The sequence below is a fragment of the Cibotium barometz genome, chromosome 47 (genome assembly GCF_041138505.1).
Source record: "Cibotium barometz isolate CiBa-2024 chromosome 47, ASM4113850v1, whole genome shotgun sequence".
In the NCBI taxonomy this organism is placed as follows: Eukaryota; Viridiplantae; Streptophyta; class Polypodiopsida; order Cyatheales; family Cibotiaceae; genus Cibotium; species Cibotium barometz.
The window spans coordinates 23481985-23498627 of record NC_141092.1 but is presented as its reverse complement, the minus strand read 5'-3'; the positions used below and the strand labels follow the sequence as shown (position 1 = coordinate 23498627).

General features: G+C 46.1%; 1 protein-coding gene across 1 annotated transcript; it reads right to left on the bottom strand.

The window, feature by feature from the left end:
- Positions 1 to 229: 229 nt before the first annotated feature.
- Positions 230 to 16325, bottom strand: LOC147611524 (nuclear transport factor 2B-like). Its single transcript, XM_086784629.1, has 3 exons — positions 15962 to 16325; positions 670 to 749; positions 230 to 550 (listed from the first exon to the last, which is right to left on the bottom strand). Exons 1-2 carry the CDS (start codon positions 16256 to 16258, stop codon positions 675 to 677), a joined length of 372 nt encoding a protein of 123 aa, XP_086640755.1. The 5' UTR covers positions 16259 to 16325; the 3' UTR covers positions 230 to 550; positions 670 to 674.
- Positions 16326 to 16643: the final 318 nt, after the last annotated feature.

Genomic DNA, 16643 nt, shown 5'->3' with positions numbered 1-16643 from the left:
TCGTGTTTTTGTGTGTGCGCGCGCGCGGGGTCTAGTTAAACCTGTCAAAACGTTTCTTTGGCACGAGGCAAGGAACAAAAAGACCTTTCGTTCATATTTGGACTTGGTATCCAACCATCTATCAAATATTTTCTATGGTCAAAAGACCTTTTCGTGTTTTTTTGTGTGTGTGTGTGTGTTTTGCTAGGTCTTTGGAGGATGACATCTTGAATCAAGTATCAATAACCATGGCATTGGTAAATATTATGCTTCATTCATTCCAATAAATTATGGTGATAGATGACCCAGATAAATAGGAAGAGAGAATTTGCCAGCCAATTATATGATGTCTTGCATATGAATTCAAACATTCATAATCCGGAGGTAATTCCTATCTTTCACAAAACCATAAAATCTAAAAGAACGTGCAAAGCCATAGGCTGATAAGCATAACACGGCTGTAATATCTAGAAATCCTAATCAGCAATGAACTGCAATGCAGTACGCTTCAGACATTTTAAAAAAAATCCTGTGTCTTTTGGGCATTACACATCCTGCCATAAGTAATTGCCTGAAAAATAATAAAACCTTAAGCAAGACAAATTGGAAAATTAAGGAGAAAATGTGCTAATAGGACAAAATATTACTGACCTCTACAAAGAAAGGCTAGACTAGAGAGAGACAAATTACCTTGCCTAGGCATAATTCAGCCGGAAAATATCATTGTGAACATAAAAGCTTCCTTGGGCAGTAGGTAGCAGGTGAAACATCTGTTCATAACAAATGGCCACAATTTAGCACAATAGAAATATCAAGCCTTGCAATACTGCTGGCAGAGGCCATGGGTTCGATCCCTGCTGACATCTCTGACTGGCAATACTAAGACATTCCAAACTTCCATGATTTAGTGAAAAAAAATTCCTCTTTCACATTCAACAATCTTGAAGCCCACCTACTAATGCTGCAAGCAAGATATATCTATGAGGTCATAAAACAATGTCCAATCTAATACGACAGTCTCCCATAGTTATATGCCACTTAACAGACCCACAGCAGCCCCCTCCCCAGAGTGGGACTGCTATTTCCCTTTGCTTCTTGCCGCCCAGCCTTCCGAGCTCATTATCTCTCCCTTTCTCGGACCTGCCTTTTTGTTACATCTTGGAGTGTGTGCTAACCCAAAATTAGGGTTGGGGTTACCCAAGATTAGGGTTAAGGGCTTAGCCGAGGCGTGGGGACCTGAAGGGTTCACGTGGGCTAAGGGGGCTAGCAAGGAGAGGTCAAGTAGTAACGCGGTGGCATATGGCAACCAAGGAAGTATGCAGGATCTTGTGGCCATGTGGCATGGACCTGCAGGGTGGGTGGTTTGGCCTGGTGGTATGGGACGCTAGATTGGGGCCATCGGTACCAAGCAGGCTTGCGGCAATTAGACTTCACGCTTGGGTTGGGGGGGGGGGGGGGGGGGGTTGGGGGGCACTGAACCTACGGTTGGGTTGTCAGTCACTAGCCACAATCCATCAGACTCATGCGATGCGTACGATGATGTGGAGTCTATGAAACTTTGTTAGGGTTTCGGTGGTCTATGAAACCTCATTAGGGTTTCGGGTCTAGATCAGATAATCCTTGGGATGGTCTATGGAGACCTTACACTTTTTGCCTACCATCACTAGTGGCAATAACGCTCAAAACATGACACCATACCTCTATGTGCCACCAGTACCATTGTAATCCTTTACACAAAGATCAGGTACAGGGGAAGTACTGCCCTGGACAACCAATGAGCCCCTTTCTAGGCCAGCCAGAGAACCCTGTAACTCTGAAGACATAACTTATCTCACAATCAAGCAGGCCACCCTAGCTCATTGGGTGGCATCCTGCGCATGTCCTGATTGTGCCTGGTTTGACCATTCTTTCTTGCAATGGTTCCCACCCAACTGCTATCTACTGCATTACCTACGACCTCACAACCCAATGTGGGCACTTTTCCTTTTTCCTACTACCAAGTCTTCAGAAGTGACCACCTTAAAAGACCCACTGGTGTTCTACTCCTAGTGCTTCAGAGAAATCTAGATTTTGGAAATGATACCAAGCGGCTCATTTTGAGCCTAGATGGAGCTTGATTGTTCCTCCATCATGATGGGAAGTGGGGTTCCTTCTCCACTAGCCATAATAAGCCTCGTCTTAAGAGGATCCATTCAGAATCCTCCCTGTGGGGCTTTTCTTCATTTTCTTCTCTAACACATAATATGCCTCGACTTGTGACACTTTAGTCAAAGCTTGGGATCAGAGCATCGGTCCAATGAACTTACGAGCCACCTACATATGCAACCATAATATGCCTTGCCTTGTAACACTTTAATCAAGCCTAGGATAGGGCATTGGCTCAGTGGACTTAGTTGATGAACCACCTACAAATACTAATGTCCCCCTCCCCCACTGTGTATACACCCAGAGCATAGTTGCCACTGCCCAGGCATTTCAGAAACCTTCCATATGAAGAGTGTTTCATATGTTTAATACAAATATGAAATGTCGAGGTTTCATACTATAACAAGCCTTCATAAGGGCTGTGGCATGGGTACCTAGCTTATCTTCAAGAAAACAACAAAAGAGAGAGTACAGAGAGAAGACACCACACTAGGAGTCAGAGTAGCGGACACAGTCTTATTTCAGCCCTAAACACCTATCCTAGAACAACCTAATGCAAAACGCAAGCAAGAGATGGAGAGAAGAGAGAGAGATAGCTGAGTTTCAGTATATTCAATATAGTACAAAAAGGTGTACAACTTGGCAAGCCATAGGCTGCGCCTTCAAAAGGTTGTTCTTAACTCCATGAAGTCCTAGTCTAGTGATCCAGCCCATAAAGAATTGAATGAGTCTAATGGTTCAATGGCAAAAGCCTTTTATAGGCCTCAAGAGCAGCCCCAACTGGCCGACCTGCTCCCAGCCCATAGAATAGTCCAACAAAAATCCACATGTAGCCGACAATGCCAAAAGTCCCCTGAGCACATAGTCACAAGGGACAGGGGACGGGGACAGGGCGGGGGACGGCCGTAAGTAGGGAACGGGGACGGGGGAGGGAACGGCACTCAAAAAATACTTTTTTTAAAAGTTTTTCTACTCTACACTTATTCTACTTTGAAAGTACATCAATGAAGCTTGAGGGAGAGAGACTAGAGAGAGTAGATACACTCATAGAGTGTAGCTTGAGGCTTGAGGCTTGAAATTTGAGAAAGAGAGTTGCTTGAACTTTGAAGTTTGAAGCCTTGAAGCCTTGAAAGTTGAAAACTTGAAGGGGTGTGTGTGTGGTGTTTGTAGCCTTGTAGCCTTGTTCTTATATAGATATTAGATAGGCAAGAGAGAGAGGCAAGGACAAGAGAGAGAGAGAGAGAGGCATGAGCCAAGCCTCAAGGCCCAAGGCCCCAAGCCTAAAGGCCAAGGCAAGAGAGAGGCAAGGGCCAAGGCCCAAGCCTCAAAGGCCAAGCCTCATGGCTCAAGGCATCCCCAAATGGCCATAAACGGCTAGAAACAGCCAAGCCAAACAGCCATAAACGGGCAAAAAAAACATTCGCAACGGCTCCCTGCCGTCCCCCCACAGTGCCGTCCCCCACAGCCGTCGGCCGTCCCCTTCCCCGTCCCTTGTGAGGGACGCCTCCAGGGGGGCGTCCGACCGTCCCCTGCTGTCCCCGTTGCTGATCCGTCCCAACTCACCGTCCCTCCGTTCCAACCGTCCGTCCCTTCCGTCCCTTGTGACTATGCTTGAGCAGCCTGCCAACCAATTCCTTCATCCTTGGGATAACTTATGGGGTCCTCTTGTCCCTGGTCATGCCCTAAAAGATCTGCTTCTCTGTTGCCCTTCAACAATAGCATAGGGATAAGCATGTCCACATGCATGCACATGACTTCCCCTTCTACTAAACTCGATGACGGAATTCCATTTTCTGACCCTGGATGACTGTCGTCTCCTCGTGGACTCCCAAACCTGTCATCCTTCCCTTACTTTTTTACTAAAAACCCTGCCTTGTTCTCTAATTCTACTCCAAACCTGTGCATCTGTTCCACTTTGTCTCCTATCCCTTTAGGCCTTGTCCCTAAACACTTTCTTTGATCTTCTTTTCCTAAGTATTGAGTCTCGCACTCTCACTCCACCCCTTGGAGGATCATCCTCCCTTGGAACCGTTGCCTAAAAGCCTTTCCTCGTATGCCCGAAAGAAAATGGTAATGCTAAAATGAAAACTAATCTATTAACTACTGAGCAATGACCACTGACTAAAATAATTAAAAAATGAGCCAAATAAGTGTTGTACATTGAACCTCATATTTGGTACGCAGACCTTATCCGTATGAGGTACAATACGTATGAAGTGGTACGGAAAGTACTAAAGGTACACATCGGATGAGTACGGGTACGGAATGCAACTATGTCTTGTGGAACACCACCAACCAACCTACCTCCTGGAAACTTCTTCCATGTCTTGTGTTACTCTCCTTGGACTGTGCACCTTCATCTGGAACACCATCAATGTTTTAACACTGTTGAACCTGATACTGATACAATGTTGCCTGGTCACCACACCACTAGACACAAGCGATGGTTTCATGATTCATCCATGTGCCATGCAGTAAGGGTGGGTGGGACATGGGCAACAGTAGCATCTCAAAATCTGCTTGAAGCTGAAGCTTTGATACTATATATATAATTATTATTAGTAGTAGTAGTAGTATTGTTGCGTTACATTTTTGCATATCAACAACATGTATTTTGATGCTTCAGTGACACATACTTTCTTTCTTTTTTTATGGGAGAAGGGGGGGGGGGGGATACAACAAAGGGTCAGCTTGCTTCCCAACGCAAAAGGTTACTCTTTTTGCATTGAGAAGCAAGCAAGAGCAGCACGTGTAACTCGCGGCGATGCCCGGGGGACAGGGGCCTTTGACACACTTGTTGATCCATCAATGCATATTAAAACACTTAAACATCCACAAATGCTGAAAATGGAACTTACACATGTGACACCACATAGAGGCCGGAATGGGCCAACCCCCCTCTTGGAGTATTTTATTACCCAAGGAGAATAATTTCACGTACAAGCTTTGAGGGCCTTACTCTCCCCACGGGAGATGCCGGATTATCCATATACAAATGCCATAACACAGCCCAACACGAGGCAACCAAGCCGGAACACAGGCTGTAGAAATGCCGAGCCAACAATATAATCCATATACCTCCGTGTGGGTACTGATTCTTCCCCAAAAACCATGGGTCTTCATGCAATAGAGCTGGTACAACAAGTTCAGCTCTCCATTCAGCCGGTACAATAGGTACAATGGCTAGTACAGCCGGTACAAAGACTGGTACAATAGGTACAATGGCTGGTACAGTAGGTACAACAAGTACAAGGACTGGTATAGCCAATACAATGGCTGGTACAGTAGGTACAAGGGCTTGTACAACCAGTACAGTGGCTGGTACAGCAAGTACAAGGGCTGGTACAACAAGTACAATGGCTAGAAATCATAATAAATGATTAAATACCCTTGCCTTCAATATTTCTTCGCGATGGAAGCCTCCAAAACAGTCCCCAACAGCTGGTATTCTTCATGGGCAGCCTTCAAGAGAGAGAGAAAGAGAGTAGCCATCATTAGGGCAGCTTGTAACGGTGGTAGAGGCTAGTGTGCAGCAAGAGAGTCTCCATTAATGAAGAGAGAGGGCTCCAATTTACAGATTTGGGCCTCCCATGAGCTAAAATGGCAAGAGAAGGCTACAATGACAAGTGGAGAGCCACACAATAGCTGAAGTGACAAGTGTGAGGCCACTTGTCTCACTTTGATCCACTTTCTAACAAGTGTCTGGCCACTTGTCTCACTTTGGTCCACTTTCTTGCCACATGTCCCAATCTAAGAGATGGGTCCTTCCATAAACTTTATCTCTAAAAATATCCCAATTGGTACTTTGCTAACTCTTGGTATCTGCTCAATTCGAGATGTAATGACGCGAACAAAATTTCCAGCGGAGTCGGGCCAAAAATAGCAACTCCCCTAAATTTTAGTAGTGTGGTCCTTTGTAGTCTAGGATAATCCCCCATTCCCAAAGCTTGTACTTTCCAAATATTTAGACATCCTAGAGTCCACCAGACCCCTTTCATACTGGGAAATGTCCAGGCTAGTGACAACACGCAGCAATCCAGGCAATGTGTAGGCCATCATGAGCCAGCACAGGGTGGCGCAAAGCAAGTACGAGTTTGCACCTATTGGAATTTGGGTCACAATAATTTTTTTAACAAAAAATTAGTTTCAAACATACAATATGCTTCTTGGAAGGCTTCAAAAGTTTCGCATTGTTTGAGACCTATTTTTGATGCAACTATGCCCCAAAGTAAAAAGTGCCCTTAAAATCCAAATCATCTTCCCCAAGGCATATGCATTGTCATTTATACTATGTGGAGGCTAAAAGGGGCACCCAGCACAGCCAAGAGATGGAGGTCCAAGAACTCCAAAGAACTCGTAGACGAAGATTGGCATTGGGAGATGCAAGACGATACTATCAGGGCACAACCATACTTTCTGGTCTCCAGCATTTGGGCTGCTAGTTAACCATCTCACTATGAGACACTAAGAGATGCAACACACAGATATAGGGGCACAACCAAACTTTCTTGTCTCCAGCATTTGGGACTGCTAGGTAACCACCAGACACCAAGCACGCAGCCGCCCCAAGGGGGGGGGGGGGGGGGGGGGGGGGGAGGGGATCGTTCTCTACTTCTACAAGTGGTCAAGTTCAACATGTTCATCGCAAACCCAATCAAGGCACAATGGCTTACCTTATAGGATGGGGTCAACTGATTGGTTTCCTCAACCCCTACATCCCTAACTCGTAGTCAAAATCATTTTTTTTCTACATAAAGCACTTCAACCTCTTGTCCCTTGCCTTCCTCATCATCCACATGATGGTCTTTAGACTTCGCCATGCACATCATTCTCACAAGTGAGATCCACCGTCGTGCAAGCGAAAAAGAGAGAAGGTAAGGTAGGGTGTTTCCACATCAAAAAGCGGAAAAGCACTCACCACAAGACAAGAGAAAAGAGGGCTGGTCCATGCTTTCCCGCTCCTCAAATCCATAATCTTCACAAGTTCACAAAGGCAAATAAAGAAAGAGGAGGCATGGGCCTCTATTTCAGGAAGAGGGCTGAAAAGCTAAGCTTTTAGAAAAGCCTGCTTTTCAAATATTCTTATTAAAAGAGAGAGACTGAATAAGATTGAATTTAACGTATGCTTTTAGGTAAGTGTCCCAAAATAACACTTTCCCACGCTTTCTCTAGGCACACCATGTTCTTTCTTTTAGAAAACTGCTTTTTCTAAACATGCTTACGCACACGTGTGGCTGTCCGAGATGTCCTGTAAGGCCAAATCTGATGTGCATTGTCAACATGTCTGAAATTTATGGGATTTCCAGACAATTATCAATATTTTACACAATTATCAAGATTTAAGGAATTTTAAAAGTGTGGGCGCCGAGAAGTGATGGCCAGTCCATGTTTTATTGAGGGAAACATTATTATTGAAGCCTTGATGCACGCAAAGTATGGAAAAGAAAACTATTAAAAACTCACAAGAGTTTTTGGGGAAAACAGCTTTTAAAATATGAATAAGTGGGCAAGCCCGCTTTTGACATACCCAGGGAAGCAACCCCTCTCTCTCTCTCTCTCTCTCACCAATGTTGCACAGCCAGGAGTAGCAGCCTGCCACATCATCATTGTATGGACGTGCATGGACAATTGTGCAATCATGCTGTACGGATTGTGCAAAAACCCTAAAACTGTGCAAAAGCCAAAAAACTGTTTCAAAAACCCTAAAAAGTGTTTTTCAGAGGATTATGTCACCCAAAAATCAGCTAAACAGACTGTAAATCAATTTTATGGCTAAAGCACCCATCCCATGGTTTTTCTCATCGTCATGACCATGTGACGAGTGATGACTATCATTTAGAGTATTGGACAGCGTGAGGAACGCTTCCCATGCTGCCCATACACTTGTGGGCGTGGTATTCTTGTGAAGACTCCACTTTGCGTGGAGGTCTGACTCATAGACTCTTATGTGAGGCGGAAGAGTCTAGTAAAGTGATTTCTCACACAGGGTGGGAGGATTCCAAGGTGATTCCTGTGGACAAGAAACTGGCAGGCTAAGTGGTTTGAAGTCACTAAAGCTTGCTTGTCTTAAAGAAATCTTGCTCCATGCTTCACCTTATGCCTCTCGTTGGTTTAGGGTTGGTCTAATACCATTTGTCAAAGATTTGTCACCACCAAACCCTCTCTAAGATCCCCTAAACATCAGACATAAGCAACATTGATCCAAATTAGGCTTTGCACGATCGAGATCACCACCCAACCCTATATCTAATACATCTACCATGACCTACCCTAAGGGGCCATCGGTATACTGTCTACACTTATGAGCCTTGACCCCTATAATCAGCCTGCTTTTCCTAATCCATGTGTCCCCTAACCCCAAGATTAGGTGACTTAACCCTACGGTTAGCATCAAGTACATAATAGCAAGTGCTAGTCCAAATCTACTACAAAGTTCCGCAAAGTGGAGACATGGCAAGCATCAGTGGCGATGTTCTTGTGCTACTCCACATGCAAGGGCAGTCCTCATCCATCATCCTCGAACCATGCTACAACCCAATGGTGCTGCAAGTAGTAAAGCACTTGTGGCATAGAGACCATGAGAGAAAAAACTAGCTCACAATGTCATCTGCCCAAAGCTAGTCAGCCAATACATAACCCACTGCAAAGCAATTGTGGGCCACTAGCCACAGTAATAGGGTAACATTACACAGGCAATGATGAGCTGAGAGTCATTGCCACAATCCTGTATATCGTGAAAGTGTCCTTGTCCCAGAAGTTGAAACCCAAATCTTGTAGAGTAGACAGGTCCCTAGATGGTCATGGCTGCCATGAAGGTCTGGTGAGCCATTGACCGCCCACGTCCTGCACATTTGTGCATCCAAATCCACAGACAAGGATGTCAACTTTCTCATAAACTCTCTCAAAACCCACAAACAAGGGTGTCAACTTTCTCATAAACCCTCAGCATGGTGGAGACAAAGTACGATGAGCAACTAAATACCTCTGCTTTGCATAGAATGCCCTTTTCTATGTGTACAACCCACGTGTCATCCAAATAATGAGCTCATCTTGGTCCCATGCACGCATGGAACTGATTTGGTCATCGAGGCCAGCAAGGGAATGTTAGACTTGTGCATCTCAATGTTGCCTATTTTATGGGCTTTTATGCTTTTTATTTATTTTTTGTAGGTCGTGGAGGTGTCGGCCAGCTCTATGAGCAGTCGACCAGCTCCCACACTGCACTATATAAGAAGATTCTCATATTCACTTGTAGTCAATCCATTCCCAGCACTTTGTACAACACCTCTTGCTGGCTATTGCCATTGTAAAGCTTCATGCCATTATAAAAGGTGATCTTGTCCACAAGCTCTCTCTCCTTTGCTCCCTCTTCTCTCTCTTGTTTTGTCTACACTTCCGCCTATGCATATTCCAACATGGTATCAATCGCTTAGGTACCTGGCTGCCTTCTACGTTGCGAGTTTGATCCTTCCTTCTATCTGCATTTTCTGGAGTTCACAACAGTACCTGCATTTTTTCGACAGTAGCTGCGTTTTCTAGAGATCAAACAGTGGCTGTGTCCTCTCATCATAGCTGTGTTTTCCTTCTCCCGGAGGCTTCTCACTTCTGCGTTTTCCTCTTCAGGCTGCCCTGCCCCTGTGTTTGGTTTCCAAGCATCCATTGCAAGCTTCCGTTGGCAGCATTTTTTTGCTTCTACAAGCATTCACAGCAGTTGTGTGAGATCTACAGGCTGTTTTTACCGAGAGGACTGCAGTGGAAGGTGTTTCTGTCAGAATATGCAGCGGAGATGATGACCAGATCTGGAGCAAAAAACGCATGCAGAAAAACAGCACTAGAGAGAGAGAGATGTAGGCGTGTAACTCTGCTCTGATATACACAAGAAGATCCCGAATATGATACACAATGGAATGGGGGGCTGGGGGCCTATTTATATGGCCCCATAGACCAGTCGGCCTGTGCTACAGGCAGCCGACTGGCCCTGAATCTCCACGACCACTAAAACAGCCAGTCGGCCAGCTACAGTGAGTCGGCCAGAACAGATTCAGTCGGCCAGCATAAACCCCCCCCTGTCACCATACGGAAGCCACCCAAGCCATAGAAAAAATGGGAAAAATAGGGGAAAAATGCGGGGAGTGAGGAAAAATGATAAAACACCTGATAAGGGCGGGCACACCCACAACAAAAGCCCTGGTGTATAAAACTGGACAGGAGATGACTTCTCACATCCCCTCTCAGCTGAAACCAACCATTGGGAGCTAGGGTGCCACCTGAGCAAATCTTGAGAGAGCGACTTCGTGAAGAGGTCCACCGTACTGTCCTCCGTCGAACAGAACTCTAGCAAGATGTCATCAGCAACGATCTGTTCACGAACAAAGTGCCTCTGGATGACCATGGGTTCCTCCAGTGGAAGCCCAAACCTGCAATACAACCTCTGCATCCTCACCACCTCACAAGTAGCATCACAAACAGCCCGATACTCTGCCTCTGTTCTCGACAAGGCAAAAGATGACTGTCTCCTACTGCTCCGTAATACTGCTCCCGGGCCTGAAGTAGATCTCCTCGTGTCCGGATCTCCTCCCCAAACCGAGTCACTCCAACCGTGTTGTCGGACTCCATCCATCAATCCCCCTCCTGTGTACAAGAGTCCCTAATCCTTCGCATGCCGTAGAAACCATAGGAAACGCAATCCTGCCTCCCAAAGAGTCATCTGCAACCATGAGCTCAACCGCCTCATCAGGAAGCTCCTGTTCAATCTGGTGTCCATCAACCAGATCAATGAACCATACAGCTTCTGAGTCACAGAGACATCACACTGCTCACAAGGATCAACACCTGTTACGGTGCTCAAACAAGTCCTAGAAACCTGATGAAACCTGTCAACCACTCCCTCTGAATCCGGAACCACAAAGACTGGAGAAACCACCTCCTTCTGCAAGTAAGCACCTGTCACCTGCCTGGCTTTCCGAAAGGTCCCCGTGGAAAGAACATCCTCAGCTACTGGAGGTTCTTTGTCCCGAACACGACGAGACATCAGAGCATAAGTGACCTGTTCAGTTTCCTCTGACTGACTAACACAAGAACTACCAACATCAGTACTGGAAAGTTCCTGCCAATTGCTGCCATCTACTGGCAAGCTATCCACCATCTGGTCTCGGAAAGCTGCACCTGCAACGTATCCACACTTAAGTGGCCATTACTAGACTACCACTCATCACAAACTTGAGGACCTGGGAGAGAGAGTGCTGAAAGCTTGTAAACTCCATTCTCCACTCCGCCTTCCCAAACCACTTGGCCTGTTGCTTTGTCCCGGAGAGCAACAAAATGCTCATCAAACTCCACCCGTATGCCAGTCTTGCAAACCTGATGCACTGACAACAGATGAAAACCAAGTGCCGGAACATACAACACTTGGGAGGAATGCTTCCCCCCTCTGCCATCGGGAACTATCTCCATCCTGCCCTCACTGTGAACTGGGATAGTGGACGTATCCCCAGTAAGAATATGACCAGAAAGCCTGCAGAGATCCTGTAAACCGGAACGGGACGGAGTCATGTGCCTGGAAGCACCACTATCGAGAATCCACTCCCGAGTATCCGTTGCGGAGAGTCCTCCAATCTCCTCCCTGCCTGAAGAAAATGAAACATCGGTGTCCATCACCTCCAGGTGCACAAAAGCCGGAGTCTTCATGATTGCTACTGAGGAATCTTCTCCCTTCTCGGTCTTCCGCTTGGGACACTGCCTCCAATAGTGGCCTTTCTCGCCACAATCATTACAGATCCTCTCTGCCTTCAGTTTCTCGCGGTCAGCGGCGGACTTCTTCTTAGAAGACTTCTCCAATGAAGCCTTCCCTTTGCCCGAGTTACGGCCTTTCGACCGTTGGCCAGTTAAGGCCTCCGAACCTCCACCCCGAGGAGGGTTCGTGAATCGTTCCTCCTGGTCCAGGACCATGGGCACAAGCTCCTCCCACGTGATGGTGCTGAGCCTGCCCCTAGTAATCAACGACGAGTAAAATGCTGAGTACGAAGAGGGCAAGTGCGACAGCAACGTTATGGCCATGTCCTCTGGCGATATCTCCTTCCTAGCCTGAAGAACTTCCTGCTGAAGAGCCTGCAGCTTGTTAATATGCTCCCGCATCGTCGACAACTTTGCAGGGCTCATAACCCGCATCTGTACTTCCAAGGAAATCCTCTTCATGGGTGATACCCTGTTGTAAAGAGAAGCCAAATGCTGCCATATACCTCTGGCCAGCGTCATATGCTTTACATGATTGATTACCTGCGGTGTGCAGTTGAGAAAGATAAACGAACGAACCCTGGCGTTGACACGATCCCACATCTGTGTCTGAGCCTCCCGATCCTTTCGGATCGACGGTAGCTCCCCTTCCTCTACTTCCGGTCGTGGAACACCAACAACGACGAAATCAGCGAGGCCGTAAGACTCCAAAACAGATTCCATCATAACTCTTGCTTCTCCTCTTCCCGAACAGTCCAAAAGAGTCCCCCTCTTGCTCACACAAATCCCAAGACCTATCTAGAGCCTAGGCTCTGATACCATGTCAGAATATGCAGCGGAGATGATGACCAGATCTGGGAACACGAGCAAAAAATGCATGCAGAAAAACAGCACTAGAGAGAGAGAGAGGTGTAGGCGTGTAACTCTGCTATGATATACACAAGAAGATCCCGAATATGATACACAATGGAATGGGGGGCTGGGGGCCTATTTATATGGCCCCATAGACCAGTCGGCCTGTGCTACAGGCAGCCGACTGGTCCTGAATCTCCACGACCAATAAAACAGCCAGTCGGCCAGCTACAGTGAGTCGGCCAGAACAGATTCAGTCGGCCAGCATAAATGCCCCCCTGTCACCATACGGAGGCCACCCAAGCCATAGAAAAAATGGGAAAAATAGGTGAAAAATGTGGGGAGTGAGGAAAAATGATAAAAGACCTGATAAGTGCCCGCCCACAACAAAAGCCTTGGTGTATAAAACTGGACAGGAGATGACTTCTAACAGTTTCTTCATGTGTGGTGCATTCCAACAAGCGGCCCCTACATTTCTGCTTCTTACCCGGCTTCCCCTCCCTCTGGTTGGGTGTTTGGTAGACTGTTTTGCTGCTATCCAGCCTCTTTCTCTCTCAGATTTGAGAGGGGCCTGATTGGTCCTAGTGCCTCGCTTCATTGCAAAGTGCTCAAGAGGAGTACTTTGTTTCTATGGATATGGCTCCCCTTGTAGGAACAAGGATGACAAGTTGGACAAAAACATCTAGGCCAATCGGAAGCTGAATATGCGGATCTGGTTCATTCACAAGGGTTTATGGGAGATTGTTCAAGGCGAGAAGAAGCTTGAGCGTCCTCAGAACTCAAGGAGGTGGACCTAGGATCAAAAGGACAAATTCCTTATGGGATTACAAGACTGGGAGAATCGTGATTCGAAGGCGCATTCAGTGCTTGTGCGGACCATCACAAGGAGGTCTCACCAGCCGTGCAAACTCTTATCAGTGCTCATCAAGGATGGTCCAAATTGGAGGATCTCTTTGCTCGAGATTCATCGATGAGGGCAGTTACTTTGCAAGGGAAACTCTACGGTCTGTTATTTCCTGTTGGCAGTTCTATACAGTCGTTTCTCATGAAGGACAAAGTTATCCATGACCATTTTGTCCTCTTGCTCAATTGGCTATACTTATCCTCACCAAGCTTCCCCCGGAGTATGATGTGGTTTCTCGAGCTTTGCGATGCCAGGTCACAACCACTCAACTGGATTTTGATGACCTTAGCTTGCTACTCTTGGAGGAAGAGTCCTCGTTTCTCAAGGTAAGATAAAGGTGTCTCTTAACAGTTCTGATCAGGCACTTACTTTAGTTCAAAAGAAAAGGTCGGGGTCGTTGCTTCTCATGTGGAAAGGGTGGACATATGTCCAAGGATTGTTTGTCCAAGAAGAAGGACAAGACCAAGGGCAAGTCTTCATCTCAAAAGAAGGGCAAAGACACGACACACGACAGTGATACAGATACTTCTAGTAACACATCTAGGGCTCCCAAGGTGCTTCCGGCTCGAGAGAACCAAGATGGTGTACTTCTCTAGTATACATGTAGTTTCCTCATGTGCTTCTAGCCAGAGGAGGTTTGTGGGCGAGAGAGGGGACTAGTAGCAGCTCTATTTGTTGGTGCATGGAACCCATGAGTTGGAGTTCCAAGCATTAAAAATCTCGCAAAACATGGTCATCTTTAGTGTAACAGAGACTATGGACTGGATCTGTTCCGAGTTCATTGTTCGAGGCTTTTGGAACATGATGTGTTCAAAGTCCACTGTTGGGGATTATGGGCACGGTGTGTCCAGCAACTCATCGTCTTATTCTTGGAGTTCACTGCACACTTGTGTTGGAATTCGGAGCCAAGCAAAGATCCTTGTTGTTCGTGGTGGCATTTTGTTTCGAGGAAACAAGTTAGCGGATGCTCTCTCCGAGGTGATTCAGGTATCTGCAATACTGGAAGATCCATGGTTGCATCTTCATCAGCTTATCTTCTTTAGACTCTTGCACACTATGAGCTGCAGAGGGAGTCTTAGAATTGTGCATCTCAATCTTATGGGACTCTGCCTATTTTATGAGCTTTTATGCTTTTTCTCTCTTTTCTATAGGCCGTGGAGCTGTCGGCCAGCTCCCACGTTGCACTATAAAAGGTCTCATATTCACTTGTAGTCAATCCATTCCAAGTCCTTTGCACAACACCTCTTGTTGGCTATTGCCATTGTAAAGCTTCATGCTATTATAAAAGGTGATCTTGTCCACAAGCTCTCTCTCCTTTGCTCCCTCTTCTCTCTCTTGTTTTGTTTACGCTTTCCCTTGTGCATACTCCAACAGGGAAGAGGGCCAATAATCTGAGACTGAGTGCCACCTTTTAATTTTCTTTTCAATAGACATGTCCCCAATATGGACAGGTCAAGATCCCCTTGACCTTTCTCATCAAGCTCCTAAAGTTAAATGCACAATGCTCACTACTGGCCTTCCAAACTTCTAGCAAGAGTCTTGCTAGCCAATTGGGGCCCTAGCAAAATTGAAAACCTCTTCCAACAAAAGTCTTGCAACTTTTCTACGAGAGTAGTAATACAGACACTGACACTGCTATTTTCATTCGTAGAGGTATTGCCTAGCATGGTTTGTTGCAGGATGTCCCTCACTCACATTATACACCCCCAAACAAAGGATTGACACTAGTTGGGAGATTGTTGCCAGTATTACAGCATGGAAGATCTAGAGAGCTAGATGCACGGAAGCTGTCGAGGGTGTCCAAATTTTTGAGTCTCAGTGCATTAGCACTATATGGGATGATATCATCCATACTCTCATGGCTACTTGGGCTCATATTTAGGGGTCCTTTCGTTCCACGTAGGCAAAGCACATTGTGTATTTATGCGGGAGTGGGACCATGGCCTTTTCTTTTCCTCTAGTCCCACAGGTCTTTCATGGCACCATGATGCTCCTCAATGGTTGAGATCACCTTACATATTGGGGTGATTCTATTCTATTCCGGCTTATAGCCGTGATTGCTTATAAGCCGTGATTGCTGTATGCCTTTTTCATACTTAATAGAAGTCTCTTTCCTTTTGTTTTTTGTTTTTTTTAACCTCTTCCACTAAGCATGTGCATCATTACAAATCTACTATGTCCATAGATGAACTCACCCTGATCCTCCAGCTGTATCATATGTCTTAAGTAAAAAACATCCTGGATATGGAGAAAGCATCAAAAGTACTACAAGACCCTAATCTGATACATGGCTTCTTAAAATGCAATCTAAGATACATCAGGAAAAAAATCCCTTAATGAAGATCTGACCTGGCTGAATTTGAGGGGGTGGTCCTCGCCTGGGAGCTGCATGTTGCCGCTGACAAAGACGAGGATGCCGCCACCTGGGCCGGAGAGCTGGCAATCGACGGTGGAGACGTGGTGCTTGCACTGCTGGAAGGCAAGGCTGGTGAGCTTGGCCACGATGCTCTGGGCGCCCGCTAACTTCTGACCTTCGAAGGTGAGCATGGAGCCCTCCTGGTACAGAGAAACCAGCCCCGGCCGGTTGGTGTCGAAGATGGAGTAGTAGTGATCCACGAAAGCTCTGGCAACCTGGTCAGGATCCATTCTGCGCAGCTGCTCTGGCCCTGTCCAACCCCAACCACGATTCGATCATTCTAAGTCTAAACTCTTCGTTTCGCTTTATAAAACCTAAGTGGACACGAGTCAAACTTACTTTCGGATGGTCAAAGATTGAATCTTTGCATAATTCGGTACCTTTCAACCTTTATCTCCTTTTTTTTTCTCCTTTCCCTTAGTGTAAGGTGGAATATATATATATATACCTATACTTTATACCCGATGGGAGTCTCTAACGCATATAAGAATATCACGTAACGTGGAATATATACGATTCGATCATTCTAAGTCTAAACTGTTCGTTTCGCTTTATAAAACCTAAGTGTACACGAGTCAAACTTACTTTCGGTTGGTCAAAGATTGAATCTTTCCA

What these genes read in the sequence shown, in the direction of transcription:
- LOC147611524 (XM_086784629.1), bottom strand. Translation starts at nt 16,258, where the DNA reads ATGGATCCTGACCAGGTTGCCAGAGCTTTCGTGGATCACTACTACTCC. An exon ending in ACCCCCTCAAATTCAGCCAG is followed by an intron (nt 750 to 15,961) that starts GTCAGATCTTCA and finishes TGTTATGAACAG; the next exon opens with ATGTTTCACCTGCTACCTAC.